This window comes from Cherax quadricarinatus, chromosome 14 (genome assembly GCF_038502225.1).
Source record: "Cherax quadricarinatus isolate ZL_2023a chromosome 14, ASM3850222v1, whole genome shotgun sequence".
Lineage (NCBI taxonomy): Eukaryota > Metazoa > Arthropoda > Malacostraca > Decapoda > Parastacidae > Cherax > Cherax quadricarinatus.
In genome coordinates, this window is record NC_091305.1 from 35,396,341 (window position 1) to 35,411,261 (window position 14,921).

General features: G+C 41.4%; 1 protein-coding gene across 3 annotated transcripts in view; it reads left to right on the top strand.

Moving 5' to 3' along the window:
• Positions 1-14,921, top strand: part of Start1 (Steroidogenic acute regulatory protein-like) — a 368,052-nt gene that overhangs the window by 63,749 nt on the left and 289,382 nt on the right. For all 3 annotated transcript variants that reach the window (XM_070084953.1, XM_070084954.1, XM_070084955.1), the window contains 2 exons: positions 12,840-12,917; positions 13,673-13,726. In XM_070084953.1, coding sequence (XP_069941054.1) covers positions 12,840-12,917; positions 13,673-13,726 — 132 coding nt within the window. The remainder of the gene's footprint in view (positions 1-12,839; positions 12,918-13,672; positions 13,727-14,921) is intronic.

The following is a 14,921-nucleotide window of genomic DNA, read 5'->3' on the forward strand; positions in this document are numbered from 1 at the left end:
GTGAATAAAAAATGAATATGGAATTCATCTGTAAAGCCTGGAAACATAACTTATAAACAGAGGAAATGTTAGTTTAGTGCCAGGAATGACTGCATTGTTTATTCTGAACCTTATTTTGAAATTGGAATATTTTGAACTTTGTGTGAATTTGGCCAAATTACTAATTTCTGATCACTTTATTGGGTAGTTGAAATAGTTGATTGGGCAGTTTCTTGTGCTCAGTCACTAAAATAGAAGTGATACTAACAAAATAACTAAGAATTTGATCAACTGGAATAATGTAATTGGCAAAATCACCAATGCATAAATATCGCTGTCGAAGTAAAATTTGCGATAGTGTAATTTCGCCAGTTTTCCATCAAATTTCATACTTTTTGTTTTATTACCTTCAGTAAAAGCTTCTCTACCATTGCATAAGAAAAAATAAAAAATTTTTTTTGGGGGGTTGAAAATTCTCTGATCCTATGGACGAGGCGTAGAACTATGGCTTGGATCCTCAAAGAGTTAAAATAATATCAGAGATGGTTGACACAAACCCACTACCATTATAGTATACTCCTCACTTAGTGATGAATTTTTACCGATGTGGTCTTAGGAACGGAACGCCATCATTAACCCTTTCAGGGTCTGTCCCGTAGATCTACGGCTTTATGTTCAGGGTTCAAATCGTAGATCTATGCCATGAGCTCAGTTCACTCTGATAAACTGTGAGTGGTACATTTGGGCCTAGATATGACAGAATACATCTATGTGGTATGTGTGCACCACATAAAACAAATCCTGCAGCACACTGTGTATAATGAAAGAAAAAACTGAGACCATGATTTTCAATTAAAACAGTGACTTTGCAGTGTTTTTTCGTATGTTTTGTATAGTTGTACAGTGGGCTCCCGCCTAACGTTGGCATCACATAACGTTAAATCCGCATAGCGATACATTTTATCGCTAAAATTTGGCCTCGCATAGCACTAAAAAACTCGCTCAACGCGTTTCGTCCGAGATGCGTCTATGTGCGGCCTGAGCCAGCCTCACTTGTTCCGCCGGTGGCATTGTTTACAAGCCAGCCTCTGCGGTAACATCCAAGCATACAATCGGAACATTTCGTATTATTACAGCGTTTTTAGTGATTTCACCTGCAAAATAAGTGACCATGGGCCCCAAGAAAGCTTCTAGTGCCAACCCTATTGGAATAAGGGTGAGAATTATTATGGAGATGAAGAAAGAGATCATTGCTAAGTATGAAAGTGGAGTGCATGTCTCCGAGCTGGCCAGGTTGTATAGTAAACCCCAATCAACCATCGCTACTATTGTGTCCAAGAAAACGGCAATCAAGGAAGCTGTTCTTGCCAAAGGTGCAACTTTGTTTTCGTAACAGAGGTCGCAAGTGATAGAAGATGTTGAGAGACTCTTATTGGTGTGGATAAACAAAAAACAGATAGCAGGAGACAGCATCTCTCAAGCGATCATATGTGAAAAGGCTAGGAAGTTGCATGAGGATTTAATTAGAAAAATGCCTGCAACTAGTGATGATGTGAGTGAATTTAAGGCCAGCAAAGGTTGGTTTGAGAGATTTAAGAACCATAGTGGCATACATAGTGTGATAAAGCATGGTGAGGCTGCCAGTTCGGACCACAAAGCGGCTGAAAAATATGTGCAGGAATTCAAGGAGTACATAGACAGTGAAGGACTGAAACCTGAACAAGTGTTTAACTGTGACGAAACAGGACTGTTTTGGAAGAAAATGCCAAGCAGGACCTACATTACTGAGGAGGAAAAGGCACTCCCAGGACATAAGCCTATGAAAGACAGGCTTACTCTGTTAATGTGTGCCAATGCTAGTGGTGATTGCAAAGTGAAGCCTTTATTAGTGTATCACTCTGAAACTCCCAGTGCGTTCAGGCAAAAAATATCCTCAAGGCTAATTTGTGTGTGCTGTGGAGGGCAAACAGTAAGGCATGGGTCACTAGGGACTTTTTCTATGACTGGTTACACCAAGCATTTGCCCCCAATGTAAAAAATGACCTAACTGAAAAGAAATTAGACCTTAAGTGCCTCTTGGTGTTAGACAATGCCCCTGGTCATCCTACAGACTTGGCAAAGCGACTTTGTGGGGACATGAGCTTCATTAAGGTCAAGTTTTTGCCTCCTAATACCACTCCTCTCCTGCAGCCCATGGGCCAGCAGGTTATTGCAAACTTCAAAAAACTGTACACAAAAGCTCTGTTTGAAAGGTGCTTTGTAGTGACCTCAGAAACTCAATTGACTCTAAGAGAGTTTTGGAGAGATCACTTTAATATCCTCAGTTGTGTAAACCTTATAGGTAAGGCTTGGGAGGGAGTGACTAAGAGGACCTTGAACTCTGCTTGGAAGAAACTGTGGCCAGAATGTGTAGACCAAAGGGGTTTTGAAGGATTTGAGGCTAACCCTGAGAGGCGTATGCCAGTTGAGGAATCAATTGTGGCATTGGGGAAGTCCTTGGGGTTGGAGGTTAGTGGGGAGGATGTGGAAGAGTTGATGGAGGAGGACAGTGAAGAACTAACCACTGATTTGCTGCTAGATAATCTTCAACAGCAAGAGGCCACACCTGAGGAAACTGCTTCTGAGGAGGGGAGAGAGAAATTGAAGAAGTTGCCTACTTCAAAGATTAAGGAAATCTGTGCAATGTGGCTTAAAGTGCAAACCTTTATGGATGAAAATCACCCTCAGACAGCTTTTGCAAGCTGTGTTGGCAACCTGTACACTGACAATGTTGTGAACCACTTTAGGAAAGTCATAAAGGAATGAGAGGTACAGACCTCTATGGACAGATATGTTGTGTGACAGAAGTCCAGTGACTCTCAAGCTGGTCCTAGTAGCATTAAAAGAAGAAGGGAAGTAACCCCGGAAAAGGATTTGACACCTCAAGTCCTAATGGAAGGGGATTCCCCTTCTAAACACTTAAGACCATCAACACTCTCCCCTCCTCCCATCCCATCAATCATCACCAGATCTTCAATAAAGGTAAGTGTCATGTAACTGTGCATGTCTTCTTCAGTTTGCGTGTATTAAAATTAATATTTCATGTGGTAACAAAAATTTTTTTTTCATACTTTTGGGTGTCAGAAACGGATTAATTTGATTTCCATTATTTCTTATGGGGAAAATTAATTCGCATAACGATAATTTTGCCTAACATTGAGCTCTCAGGAACGGATTAACAGCGTTATGCGAGGGTCCACTGTATTTACATTAATTCTTATGGGACGTATTTCGGTTTTCCGCCATTTTGGTTTTAGGCCGACCTTCTGGAACTGATTACGGCTGATAACTGAGGGTCCACTGTATTTAGGCACAGGTACATATAAGTATAATTATCAGAGTACATATAAAATATGCAATAACTTTAAAACACTTGAAATTTTGGAAAATTTCCAGACATAATAGAGATGTGCTCATGGAGAATGTAAACAAACCAGGTGGGGTGTGCTGTATTTGAAAGACCACTCGCTGTATAGCAAGTTTTGGTCATACAGTGGACCCTCAACCAACGGTGGCAATGACTAACGCCAAAATCTACTAATGGCGCTCTTTGGCATCAAAATATTGGCTCTTCCAATGGCGAAAAACTCGTCTAAAAGCTTTCGTCCCAAACGTGTTCATGCGGCCTGAGCAAGCCCACTCACTCCAAGACTCAGTGTACAGCCAGTGTGCCATTGTTTACAAGCTGTTGTGGTCGATCCCACATGCACCTGCGATATATTTTGTATTATTTAATTGTTTTTTGTGCTTGTAACCACTAAATAAGCCACCATGGGCCCCGAGAAAGCTAGTGCGAACCCTGTGGTAAAGAGGGTGAGAATTACAATGGAATTGAAGAAAGAGATAATTGAAAAATATGAAAGTGGAGTGTGTATATTTGAGTTGGAAAGGTTATATAACAAACCCCATTCAGCCATCACAACTATCTTGGTGAACAGAAAGGCAATCAAGGAAGCTTTTGTTGTGAGAGGTGCAAGTATGTTTTCAAAACTGAGATCGCAAATAATAGAAGAGGTGGAAAGACTGTTGTTGGTGTCTCAGTCAGTAATATGTGAAAAGGCAAGGAAGTTGCATGATGATCTCATTAAGAAAATGCCTTCAAATAGTGCTGCTGCTGATGAATTTAAGACCAGCAAAGGCTGGTTTGAGAGATTTAAGAATCGTAGTGGCATACACAAAGTGATAAGGCATGGTGAGGCTGCCATTTCAGACAAAAAAGCAGCTGAAAAATTTTTTCGAAAAAAAAAAAAAAAGTCTTATGAAATGATGGAATTTGATGGAAAACTTACGGACTTTGCTCTCATGAAGTTAGCGGTCTCAACGATGTTTACGCATCGGCGATTTCGCCCACTTTGAGCCCTATTTTTGGTTAATTCCATTGTACCAGTTGACAAAAATCATAACTGTTTTGCTAGAACTCCATTTTTTCTATCGAATGAGTACAAGAAACCACCCATTTACCGATTTCAACTGTCCAATAAAGTGGTCAGAAATTGGCAATTTTGCCAATCTCACACAAATTTCAAAAGGTGCCAATTTCCAAATAGGGTCCAGAATAAACAAGACAGACATTCCTGGCACTAAAATAACATTTTCTCTGTTCATTAGTCACATCCCCAGGCCTCTCTTACATTTCTTTTGCTTTCCACTTTGAATTTTTATCCTCACAAAAAAATAGAAGATTTACTGTTATGCAGACTATGCGCATTACTGTAGAAATGGTATAAATAATATCAGCGCACTTGTGAAAGAATATTAGACTCACCAGTTGACGTGTATTGGACGCGTGGCATGATTTGTTTACTTTTGAACTTTGGCAAAAATCAAACATTTCTGCTACTTTGAGCTCAATTTCAAGGTACTTTTCATTGGGAAACTAATCAAAATCATCTCAATTTCTGTAACATATCTTCCATTCTATAAAATGAGACCAAGAAAGCTAGAATATAACAATAAATATCATACGAAAATACACTGCAAAGTCGCTGTTTTAAAGCAAAAACACAGTTTTTTTTTTTCTCATTATGCACTGTGTGCTGCAGGATTTTTTTTTTTATACTGCGCACACTGACCACATAGGCCCATTCTTTCATATGTAGGCCTACCAGCTTTCTTTCCCTAAATTTGAAGGCGCTAGAATTTATGCGTACTAGTACGGCACCAACCCTGGCGTGCAAGCCATACTAGTACAGCACCAACCCTGAAAGGGTTAAGGCGTACATAGACACTGAAAAATTAAAACCCCAACAAGTGTTTAATTGTGACAAAACAGGCCTGTTTTGGAAGAAAATGCCAAACAGGACCTACATTACTCAGGAGGAAAAGGCACTCCCAGGACACAAGCCTATGAAAGACAGGCCAATGTATAGTAATGCTAGTGGAGATTGCAAAGTGAAGCCTTTACTTGTGTATCACTCTGAAAGTCCCAGAGTGTTCAAGAAAAACAATATCATCAAGGGTAATTTGTGTGTGATGTGGATATCAAACACTAAGGCATGGATCACTAGGAAAATTTTCCTGGACTGGTTTTATGGTGTGTTTGGCCCCACTGTGAAAAATTACCTCCTGGAAAAGAAATTGTCTCTCAAGTGCCTCCTGGTAATGGCCAATGCTCCTGCTCATCCTCACGACTTGCAAGAGCAAATTTCTTCATCAAAGTGAAGTTTTTGCCTCCTAATACAACTCCTCTCCTCCAGCCCATGGACCAGCAGGTCATTTCAAACTTCAAAAAACTCTACACAAGAGCAGTGTTTCAAAAGTGCTTTGAAGTGACCTCAGACACTGAATTGACCCTAAGAGATTTCTGGAAAGTTCACTTCAGTATCCTCAGTTGCATAAACCTTAAAGGTAAGGCTTGGGAGGGAGTGACTTGCATGACTTTGAACTCTGCTTGGAGGAAACTCTGGCCACAATGTGTACAAGAGAGGGATTTCGAAGGGTTTGGGGCTAACCCTAAGGAGCCTATGCCAGTTGTGGAACCTGTTGTGTCATTGGAGTTTTGTGGCAAGGATGTGGAAGAGTTGGTGCAGAACGAGGATGAAGAACTAACCACTGCAGAGCTGCAAGAGCTTGAGGTGCAACAGCAACAGATCACAGCTCAGGAATGTGCTTCAGAGCAGGAGCAAGAGAGACGAAGGAAGATGCCTTTGTCAAGGATTAAGGAAATGTGTACAATGTTTACTAAGGTGCAAGCATTTATGGATGAATTTTATCCTGTCACAGCTGTTGCAAGCCGTATTGGCAACATGTACAATGACACTCTTGTGTCCCATTTTAGGGAAATCCTAAGGGCACATGGGAAACAGCTCTCTGGACAGATATTTTGTGCCACAGGGGTCCAGTGACTCTCAAGCTGGTCCTAGTAGCATTAAAAAACCAAGAAGGGAAGTAACCCCAGCAAAGGACTTGGTACCTGAAGTCTTTATGGAAGGGGATTCCCCTTCCAAACAATAGAACACCTGAATCTCCGCTGCTGCTGGCACATCACTCATCAATAACTCCACAATAAAGGTAAGTGGCATTTAATTATTGTTTATTTTGCATGTACCATTTGTTTCTGTGTAGAGAAATGTATATTTCATGTAAGAAAAAATGATTTTGTTTAACCCTTTGACTATACGCGTAAATTCTAGCGGCTTCAAATCAAGCAGGAGAAAGCTGGTAGGCCTACATGTGAGAGAATGGGTCTGTGTGGCCAGTGTGCACCACAGAAAAAAAATCCTGCAGCACGCAGTGCATAATGAGAAAAAAAAAAAAAAGTTTTTTTGGATTAAAATACCGACTCTGAGGTATATTTTTGTATAGTATTTATGGTTGTATTCTCGTTTTCATGGTCTCTTGTGATAAAATGGAAAACATACTACAGAAATAGAGATGATTTTGATTAGTTTCACGATGAAAACAACCTTGAAATTGAGCTCAATGTAGCGGAAATGTTTGATTTTTACCAATGTTCAGGAGTAAGCAAATCACACCACACGTCCAATACATGTCAACTGGGGAGTCTAATATTCTTTCACTAGTGCACTGATATTGTTTATACCATTTTTACAATAATGCAGTAGTCTGCATAACAGTAAATTTTGTATTTTTTGTATTAATAAAAAATAAAAATAGAAAGCAATAGTAGTATAAGAGGGGCCTCGAGACATGGCTAATGAACAGAGGATATGTTATTTTAGTGTTAAGAATGTCTACATTGTTTATTCTGGACCCTATTTTGAAATTGGCGTCTTTTTTAATTTGCGTGAAATTGGCCAAATTGGCAATTTCTGACCACTTTATTGGGTAGTTCAAATCAGTAAATGGGCGGTTTCTTGTACTCAGTTGATAGAAAAAAATGGAGTTCTAAAGAAATAGCTATAAGTTTGGTCAACTGGGACAATGGAATTGGCCAAAAACAGGGCTCAAAGTTGGCGAAATCGCTGATGTGTATATGTCGCCTAGACCGCTAACTTTGCGGGAGCATAATTCCATGAGTTTCTGACCAAATTTCGTACTTTTGGTGTCATTACCATCGGGAAAAGATTCTCTATTACATAAGAAAAAATAATTTTTTTTTTCCAAAATTTTGTGACATAGAATGACAGTCAAATTGTTAATACTTTTGGGTGTTTGGAACGGATTAAATCTATTTCCATTATTTCTTATGGGGAAAATTAATTCGACTAACGGTTGATTCGACTTAAGGCTAGCTCTCTGGAACAGATTAAAGCCGTTGGTTGAGAGTCCACTGTAATTTGAAATTGCTGTACAGTGGACCCCCGCATAACGATGGCATCGCATAGCGATTTTTCCGCATAACGATTACTTTTATCGCAAAATTTTTGCCCCGCATACCGATTAAAAACCCGCATACCGATTTTCGTCCGAGACGCGTCCAATGTGCCCTCAGCCAGCCTCACATGTGCCGCTCCGTCCCATTGTTTACCAGCCAGCCTCCGCGGTAACATCCAAGCATACACTCGGAATATTTCGTATTATTACAGTATTTTCGGTGCTGTTTCTGGAAAATAAGTGACCATGGGCCCCAAGAAAGCTTCTAGTGCCAACCCTACACCTCAAAGGGTAAGAATTACTATAGAGATGAAGAAAGAGATAATTGATAAGTATGAAAGTGGAGTGAGTATAGCCGACCTAGTCAAGCTGTACAAGAAACCCCAATCAACCATCGCTACTATTGTGGGCACCAGAAAGACAATCAAGGAAGCTGTTCTTGCCAAAGGTTCAACTGTGTTTTCGAAACAAAGATCGCAATTGATGGAAGATGTTGAGAGACTCTTATTGGTGTGGATAAATGAAAAACAGATAGCAGGAGATAGCGTCTCTCAAGCGATCATATGTGAAAAGGCTAGGAAGTTGCATGACGATTTAATTAAAAAAATGCCTGCAACTAGTGATGATGTGAGTGAATTTAAGGCCAGCAAAGGTTGGTTTGAGAGATTTAAGAAGCGTAGTGGCATCCATAGTGTGATAAGGCATGGTGAGGCTGCCAGTTCGGACCACAAAGCGGCTGAAAAATATGTGCAGGAATTCAAGGAGTACATAGAAACTGAAGGACTGAAACCTGAACAAGTGTTTAATTGTGATGAAACAGGCCTGTTCTGGAAGAAAATGCCAAGCAGGACCTACATTACTCAGGAGGAAAAGGCACTCCCAGGACATAAGCCTATGAAAGACAGGCTTACTTTGTTGATGTGTGCCAATGCTACTGGTGATTGCAAAGTGAAGCCTTTATTAGTGTATCACTCTGAAACTCCCAGAGCGTTCAGGCAAAAGAATGTCCTCAAGGATAATTTGTGTGTGCTGTGGAGGGCAAACAGTAAGGCATGGGTCACTAGGGAATTTTTCTATAACTGGTTACACCATGCATTTGCCCCCAATGTGAAAAATTACCTAACTGAAAAGAAATTAGAACTTAAGTGCCTCCTGGTGTTAGACAATGCCCCTGGTCATCCTACAGACGTGTCAGAGCGACTTTATGGGGACATGAGCTTCATTAAGGTGAAGTTTTTGCCTCCTAATACCACTCCTCTCCTGCAGCCCATGGACCAGCAGGTTATTTCCAACTTCAAGAAACTGTACACAAAAGCTCTGTTTGAAAGGTGCTTTGTAATGACCTCAGAAACTCAACTGACTCTAAGAGAGTTTTGGAGAGATCACTTTAATATCCTCAATTGTGTAAACCTTATAGGTAAGGCTTGGGAGGAAGTGACAAAGAGGACCTTGAACTCTGCTTGGAAGAAACTGTGGCCAGAATGTGTAGACAAAAGGGATTTTGAAGGGTTTGAGGCTAACCCTGAGAATCCTGTGCCAGTTGAGGAATCCATTGTGGCATTGGGAAAGTCCTTGGGGTTGGAGGTTAGTGGGGAGGATGTGGAAGAGTTGGTGGAGGAGGACAATGAAGAACTAACCACTGATGAGCTGCTAGATCAACTTCAACAGCAAGAGGCCACACCTGAGGAAATTGCTTCGGAGGAGGGGAGAGAGAAATTGAAGAAGTTGCCTACTTCAAAGATTAAGGAAATCTGTGCAAAGTGGCTTGAAGTGCAAACCTTCATGGATGAAAATCACCCTCACACAGCTATTGCAAGCTGTGCTGGTGATTATTACACTGACAATGTTGTGAAACACTTTAGGCAAGTCATAAAGGAACGAGAGGTACAGGCCACTATGGACAGATATCTTGTGCGAAAGAAGTCCAGTGACTCTGAAGCTGGCCCTAGTGGCATTAAAAGAAGAAGGGAAGTAACCCCAGAAAAGGACTTACTACCTCAAGTCCTAATGGAAGGGGATTCCCCTTCTAAACACTAACACACTCTCTCCCCTCCTCCCATCCCATCAATCATCACCAGATCTTCAATAAAAGTAAGTGTCATTTAATTGTGCATGCCTTTTTCAGTTTGTGTGTATTAAAATTAACATTTCATGTGGTAAAAAAAATTTTTTTCATACTTTTGGGCGTCTTGCACGGATTAATTTTATTTCCATTATTTCTTATGGGGAAAATTGATTCGCATAACGATTATTTCGCATAACGATGAGCCCTCTTGCACGGATTAAAATCGTTAACCGGGGGTCCACTGTATTAGCAGAATACCATAAAGTGGAACGCCGTTAAGCGGGGCCCTACTGTACTTACATTATGTTTAAAGTATTCGTTAATTCAAAATAAAAATTCTAATAAAAATTATGATAGGAATGAAGCTAGTTACATGAAGTGATAAATATGAGGATGTTTTGTCAGGCTCACATTAACCCTTTGACTGTCGCAACCCCCAATCCTGAGGTGTCTTCTGGTGTCGCAAAATTTAAAAAAAAAAAATTATTTTTTCTTATGAAATGATAGAGAATCTTTTCCCGATTGTAAAGACACCAAAAAACGAAATTTGATGGAAAACTGACGGAATTACGCTCTCGCGAAGTTAGCGACCTCGGCGATATTTACAAATCGGCAATTTTGCCCACTTTGAGCCCTATTTTCGGCTAATTCCATTATTCCAGTCAACCAAACTCATAGCCATTTCTTCAGAACTCCATTTTTTCCATCAATTGAGTACAAGAAACTGCCCATTTACCGATTTCAACTACCCAATAACATGGTCAGAAATTTGCAATTTGGCCAATTTCACGAAAATTAAAAAATATGACAATTTTAAAATAAGGACCAGAATGAACAATGCAGACATTCCTGGCTCTAAAATAACATTTTCTTTGTTCATCAGTCATGTCTCCAGGCCCCTCTGATATTACTCTTGCTTTCTATTTTGAAATTTTATTCAAACAAAAAAACAGAAGATTTACTGTTATGCAGACTACTGCAATATTGTAATAATTGTAAAAATTACATCAACCCATTCATGACTGCATATTAGAATGGCTATTTGGACATTTATTGGACAATGACATCATTTGTTTACTTTCGAACATCGGCAAAAATAAAAAATTTCCTGCACTTTGTGCTCCATTTCCAGGTTCTTTTTATAGTAAAATTAATCAAAATCACCTCTATTTCTATAATATAGTTTCCATTCTATCAAATGAGACCAAGAAAACGAGAATACAGCCATAAATACTATACGAAAATAGACCACAAAATCGGCATTTTAATTAAAAAAAAACGGTCTGAGTTTTTTTTTTCTCATTATGCACTGCGTGCTCCAGGATTTTTTTTATATGGTGCACACTGACCACACAGACCCATTCTCTCACATGTGGGCCTTCCAGCTTTCTCCTGCCTGATTTGAAGCCGCTAGAATTTATGAGTATATATACGTTAAACACGGTACCTCATAAACGTATATATATGGCTGCGACAGTCAAAGGGTTAAGTGGTCACTTAATGCCCTAACTACTGAGAGACCCCCTCAAATTGTTAACTGTTTGTTTTATAATAATTGGTACATTGTGCACTTATCTGTAATGCTTGACTCTTTGCTACCTGAGTAATCACTAATTTTTTTTAATTTCTTATATTTTGTTGAGTATTTTTTTTTCAATGCACTGGGACTGAGACTTGCTGAGTATTTATTATTGAAAAATAATTTTTTATGTCAGTGTGCTGGTAGTGGGTCAGCAGCAGTCATACAGTCAATCATATATCTGGCTATAATGCAGGGGTTCCCAACCTTTTTGTTCCTCTGTACCCCTTGGGCATTCTGACAGCTTTCCATGTTCCAAAAAATTAAGGATCAAAAATTTATAATAGGCAGGAGGCAGCTCAGATGAAAATTCGCACACACACTAGCTATTAAATCTGCACCAGATTCACCTTAATCCAGCAAATATTAGAGCCTACAAGACTAGAAAATATGCTGGACCTCATCTTCACTAATATGTACATGTATGCCAGGTTGGGATCCCCTCCTCTAATGTTAAAATTTTATCTCTTGTGTGTAATGGCTGACATCGGTCAGCTATTGCTGTACTTAAATACATACATGTTATTGTAAATATTCCCAAGCTATGTTTTGCTAATTTTTTTTTTTATATTTTTATGGGTTTTTGCTCATTCATCAGCATGATAAAGGGCTTATTAATGTTTGTTGTTGTTTTATACCTTACCTTTGATATGCCTTTGAAGAGTTATGAGAGTAACTACTCTTGGAGCTCAGCCATGGGCCAGGCTCATCTGGTGCTTGCCTGGTCAACCAAGCTGTTCCTGCTGGAGGCCCACTGCCCCACATATCCACCACAACCTGGTTGATCTAGCACCTGGTGAAGATACTTGTCCAGTTTCCTCTTGAAGGCTTGTACACTTGTTTCTGCCATGTTTCTGATATCTTCTGGTAAGATGTTGAATAGTCTGGGACCCCAGGTGTTGATACAGTGTTCCCTTATTGTCCCCACCGCACCCCTGCTCCTCACTGGGTTTATTTTACATTTTATCCCATATCTTTCACTCAAGTATGTTATGGCAGTGTGCAGATTTGGGACCAAGCCCTCGAGTGCCTTCCAGGTATATATTATCATTCATCTCTCTCTCCTCTGCTCCAATGAGTACATATTCAAGATTTGCAGGCATTCCCAGTAATTTAGGTGCTTTATTGGCTCAGTGTGAGCCGTAAACGATCTCTGTATTTGTTCCTGCACTGATATATCTCCTGCTTTGAACGGGGCCGTCAGCACTGAGCAATATTCTAAATGAGGGAGCACTAGCGATTTGAAGAGTGTGACCTCTGGCATTATTTCCCTTGTTTTGAAAGTTCTCAATACCCACCCTGTCATCTTCCTGGCTGTTGTGATCTTTGTCTTATTGTGGTCCTTAAAAGAAAAGTCAACTGATATAATTATTATTCAGAGTAATTTGTTTGTTGTTTCAGATGGTTGCTGCTTCCAGATTCATCGTTCTCCTGCTCTTCTACGCCTTGCTACACATCAACCACTGGTGGATGGTTGCTGTAAGTTTGTTCCCTTCTTTTATACTGAAGCACTGTACATGGTTAAGCCTTTCTTATAGCCCGAGTATTATTACTCACAATGACCTTTATTCTCTATCTCAGTAAAGCTGGTCACTCATGTTGGCCTTTATTCTCTCTCAGTAAAGCTAGTTGCTCAGGCTGACCTTTATTCTCTTTTTCAGTAAAGCTGGTAACTCAGGATGAAATTTATTCTTTCTCTTAGTAAAGTTGGTCACTCAGGATGAGGGACTTATCTCATGTGCTTTCCTTGCTAAGCTCATGTACTCTCCTCACTAAGCTCATGTATTCTCATATGCTTATGTATTCTCCTCACTAAGCTCATGTACTCTCCTCACTCTGCTCATGTACTCTCCTCACTCAGCTCATGTACTCTCCTCACTCAGCTCATGTATTCTTCTCACTTAGCTTATGTACTTTTTTCACTAAGCTTGTGTATTTTTTTCACTAGTTTCATGTACTCTCTTCACTAAGCTCATGTTATCTCCACATTTAGCTCATATTCTCTTCTCACTAAGCTCATGTACTCTCCTCACTCAACTCATGTACTCTCCACACTCAGCTCATGTAATCTTCTCACTTAGCTTATGTACTCTTTTTGCTAAGCTTGTGTATTTTTCTCAATAATCTCATGTACTGTCTTCACGAAGCTCATGTTATCTTCACATTTAGCTCATATTCTCTTCTCACTAAGCTCATGTACTCTCCTCACTCAGCTCATGTACTCCTTTTTTCAGATAACCACTGCTGGTAGCTGTGCATTTTTCATCAGCAAGAGTTTAATGTATAAGGTAGAGTAGCTGTTACTGTTAGTGACAAATGAGGGTGTGGCTGAGAGCAAGGGGTGTGGCTGAGAGCGAGGGGTGTGGCTGAGAGCGAGGGGTGTGGCTGAGAGCGAGGGGTGTGGCTGAGAGCGAGGGGTGTAGCTGAGAGCGAGGGGTGTGGCTGAGAGCGAGGGGTGTAGCTGAGAGCGAGGGGTGTGGCTGAGAGCGAGGGGTGTGGCTGAGAGCGAGGGGTGTGGCTGAGAGCGAGGGGTGTGGCTGAGAGCGAGGGGTGTGGCTGAGAGCCAGGGGTGTGGCTGAGAGCGAGGGGTGTGGCTGAGAGCAAGGGGTGTGGCTGAGAGCGAGGGGTGTGGCTGAGAGCGAGGGGTGTGGCTGAGAGCAAGGGGTGTGGCTGAGAGCGAGGGGTGTGGCTGAGAGTGAGGGGTGTGGCTGAGAGCGAGGGGTGTGGCTGAGAGCGAGGGGTGTGGCTGAAAGCGAGGGGTGTGGCTGAGAGCAAGGGGTGTGGCTGAGAGCAAGAGGTGTGGCTGAGAGAGGGATGTGGCTGAGAGGGGTGTGGCTGAGAGCTGTGGCTTAGAGCTGTGGCTGAGTGAGGGGTGTGGCTGTGGGTGAAGGGTGTGTCTGAGGGGTGTGGGGATGTGGCTGTGGATGAGAGGTGTGGCTGAGTGAGGGGTGTGGCTGTGGGTGAAGGGTGTGTCTGAGGGGTGTGGGGATGTGGCTGTGGATGAGAGGTGTGGCTGAGTGAGGGGTGTGGCTGTGGGTGAAGGGTGTGTCTGAGGGGTGTGGGGATGTGGCTGTGGATGAGAGCTGTGGCTGAGTGAGGGGTGTGGCTGTGGGTGAAGGGTGTGTCTGAGGGGTGTGGGGATGTGGCTGTGGATGAGAGGTGTGGCTGAGTGAGGGGTGTGGCTGTGGGTGAAGGGTGTGTCTGAGGGGTGTGGGGATGTGGCTGTGGATGAGAGGTGTGGCTGAGTGAGGGGTGTGGCTGTGGATGAGGGTGTGTCTGAGGGGTGTGGGGATGTGGCTGTGGATGAGAGGTGTGGCTGATGGATATACAGTACAATACAAGGTTATTTCAACATATATATATTGTTTATACAGAAATGGGCAACAGTTGAAATCATATTGAAAGTCCCAGAGTTGTGCAGAACATTTCTGGCAAGCTGAAGCCTAACTTAATGCACAACGACATACCTCTGAACATGATTAT